The 3542-nt window shown below is 41.6% G+C and overlaps 1 protein-coding gene across 1 annotated transcript in view; it reads left to right on the forward strand.

Annotated features, from left to right (window-relative positions):
* Window positions 1–280: 280 nt before the first annotated feature.
* Window positions 281–3542, forward strand: part of LOC125039902 (acetoacetyl-CoA synthetase-like) — an 18308-nt gene continuing 15046 nt past the window's right edge. The window contains exon 1 of the mRNA XM_047634264.1: window positions 281–479. Within this exon, the coding sequence (XP_047490220.1) occupies window positions 374–479 (106 nt within the window). The 5' untranslated portion in view covers window positions 281–373. The remainder of the gene's footprint in view (window positions 480–3542) is intronic.

The raw sequence follows: 3542 nt of genomic DNA on the forward strand, positions 1-3542 counted from the left end.
TTTCTTCTGTAAGGTCAATCATATTGATTATCAGCAGCAACATTCACCCCTCTATCGTCTTGTGTAAGTCTTGATATCTAATCAAGTCGAACTTTGCTACTGTTGTTGACGTTTCAGGAAATTGATGAATGGACGAGGTTTTTTCGGCGTGTGCCAACTGTGACGTCAACATCGTACCCTCGGTGTGTGTCTGTCGTGACGCCACGAAGCTCTCTCAGAGTGTGCACACCATGACGTCACGACCGCACCTCACAACGCCAGCACGTGGTTGGTCGTCGCCGCGATCAGCTGGCAGTCACACCACCTCAACGGCAGGAGTAGGAGGCTGTGCATCCAGTGCATCGGCGATTCGTTCTAAGTTGATAAAAAAATCATGCAGGGGAACGCCGATGTGTGTTTGTGGAGGCCGGACCCGAGGAAGAAAACAAAGATAGATGAATTCCGAGAATTAATAAACAAGAAGCACTGTCTCCAACTTGGTAAGTTGCCAGCAAAAGATTCTGCCATGATTGTAAAGTGAAAATATAACGGTATGGGAGTCTGTGGCCACTATACTGAACACCTTGCATGATGTAACTGTATGAGGTTCACCTGAGGTTCTGTGGTTTCGTCATGCTGTCACCCTCCCAGATGAGCTACTTCACTCATGCAATATTATAATTTTGGTTTATGTTCAGTGTATTATCCATTATTCGTGGTAAATGTTCCCTTGTTAATATGCTCGTTGATGTATAATGTTCAGTGGAATATTCTGTAATTGTGCTTTAGTTAAATGTGGACCTTAAGACAGTATTTTTGACTAAGGGATTGGCTTTCAAGATATTTTCATATATTACAGTTTCTTTAAATGTTCAATTTGGAATATATTTAAACAGAAGTCACTATAAACATAAAGAAGGAAAGGAAATGGTGTCTATACATCTTTCATCCTTTTCGCTTTTTTTCTTTCTTTCTTTCTTTCTTTCTTTCTATTCATTCTTTCTTTCCTTTCATTCTCTTCATAGCTGTGTCATTTGATTTGTTTATTTGTGTGTGCTTCCTGATTGTGAAGCGTAGCACACTGTGATCCTGAAGCCCCTGTTATGTAGGTCTTGGAGGTGGAACATTCATCCCTCTCATGAACCAACGTTGCAGTTAATGAAGATTTGCTCAAAAGTGTATAGTTGAAATTGGTCAGAATAGTTGCGTAAAGCAAGTGTAGGACAAAGGCACTGGGGGAGAAGATGAAAATGTGTACATATTCATATTCTTTTTTCTTTTTTCTTTTTGTATTATTTATTATATATTATGTATACATATATACATACAGACACAAACACACACACACAGAGATACATACACCTTCTTATATACAGATACACATACATACATGCACATACATACATACATAGACACATACACATATATACATATATACATACACACATACACACATACACACATACGCAGACTTGCATTCATACATTCATACTTACATAAATACATATATACATACGCACAAACATACAAACAAACAAACATGCCCCCCCACTGGGGAGGGGGTCCAAGGCCAGTCTAGGGTTGTCAGGACAGGAGGCCGACTCCTTTTTTTTTGGGGGGGGGGGGGAGTTGGCAGAGGGTGGGTTTGCTGGGTTAGCACTGGTCGGCCTTGATGTGGCACATGTGATGGAGCTTGGGTGGGTCCTGTGTGTGTGTGTGTGTGTGTGTGTGTGTGTGTGTGTGTGTGTGTGTGTGTGTGTGTGTGTGTGTGTCTGTGTGTGTGTGTGTGTGTATTATTGTTAATATTATTGCAAGCATTTTTTTGGCAAGAAATTCCAATAGTTTTATTACCAAGATTAGCCCCATAATCATAACTATCATTGTCATCTCTTTCATTATCATTACTATCATCATCATTATCATCACTCATCACCACCTCAAACATCACCATCATTATTTATAATATAATTATTACTTGTGCCATGACCCTCATTACCACCACCATCATAACCATCATCATCATCATCCCCATCATCATCATCCCCATCATCATCATTATCATCATCATTATCATCATCATTATCATCATCACCATCATCACCACCATCATCATCATCACCATCATCATCACCATCATCACTACCACCATCATCATCATCACCATCACCACCACCATCATCATCATCATCATCATCCCCATCATCATCATCACCATCATCACCACCATCATCATCACCATCACCATCATCATCACCATCACCATCATCATCACCATCATCATCACCATCATCATCATCACCATCATCATCATAATCATCACCATCATCATCACCATCATCATCATTACCATCATCATCATCACCATCATCATCATCACCTTCATCACCACCACCACCACCACCTCTGAGCCATCACCACTACACCCTCCTCACTGACACCACCATCACCACCATCATCACTATCTTTCACATTCCCTTTTCGTCTGACCTCTTCCCTTCCCTGTCCGTTTCCGACCAGCGAATGCACAGGTATTTTGCTTTGGGTCAAGGCTGTGTGAGGGTTTTATTCTTACCAGAAATTAGACTAAAGCAGCAGATTGTGTGTTTGGGGCAGGGGGGGGGGGGGGGGGAAGGTGGAGGAAGGAGAGAAAGGAGGGTGAGGGTGGGGGAGGGGAGGGGGGAGAAAGAGAGGGAAGTGGAAGAGGAGAATAGGAGAATAGGAGAGTGGGGAGGAGGGGAAAGAGGAGGAAGAGGAGGTTGATAACAGGGACATTGAAAAGGGAGATGAGGATGATGTTGAGGAGGAGGAGGATAGTAGTAACAAAGGGGAACAGGAGAAAGAGACAGAGAGTAAGAATGAGGAGGAGGAAAGTGAGGGAATAAATGACAATGCAGAAGAGGAAGGGATGATGATAATGGGGAGAATCATAATGAAGAGGAAGATAAGGAGGAAAGGGTGAAGCGGAGGATTGGAATGAAGAGGAAGAGGGGAGATGGTCATGAGGAAGGGAAAGAAGCAGAGTATGATAAAGAGGAAGAAAGGTGGAGGGGGAGGATAAAAGGGAATATTGATAATGATATTAATGATGATCATAATGCTGAGGAAGAGGAGATAAATAATAATGATGATTGCAATAATGTTCATAATGAAAAATATTATTATAATGATGATGATGATTAAAAAATCATGATGAGAATGATCACAGTCCTACTCATATTGATGATGATAATGATAACTATATCAGTAATGCTAATACTTCGAATGATAAAATAGCTTGGTTACAGAGGTTAGAATTTCATTATCCACCAAGATGGCAACACTTGGAGTAAATTACAGTTACTTCTTAAAGGTTGACCACTGCCTTAGGGGGGAGGGGGGGCAGTGGGTGGGTGTTGAGGGGAGGGGAGGGGAGGGGAGTGGGGCTGTTGATGTTAATATTTATGCCCTCAACACACCGGGGAATTTGGGTGAGCGTCCTATTCCTATGTAGGTAGAGAGGTTGATATGTGTATGAGTTTATGTTTATTCATATTTACATGTATACACATGTGTTTGTGTGTGTG

The sequence above is a fragment of the Penaeus chinensis genome, chromosome 28 (assembly GCF_019202785.1).
Source record: "Penaeus chinensis breed Huanghai No. 1 chromosome 28, ASM1920278v2, whole genome shotgun sequence".
NCBI lineage: Eukaryota > Metazoa > Arthropoda > Malacostraca > Decapoda > Penaeidae > Penaeus > Penaeus chinensis.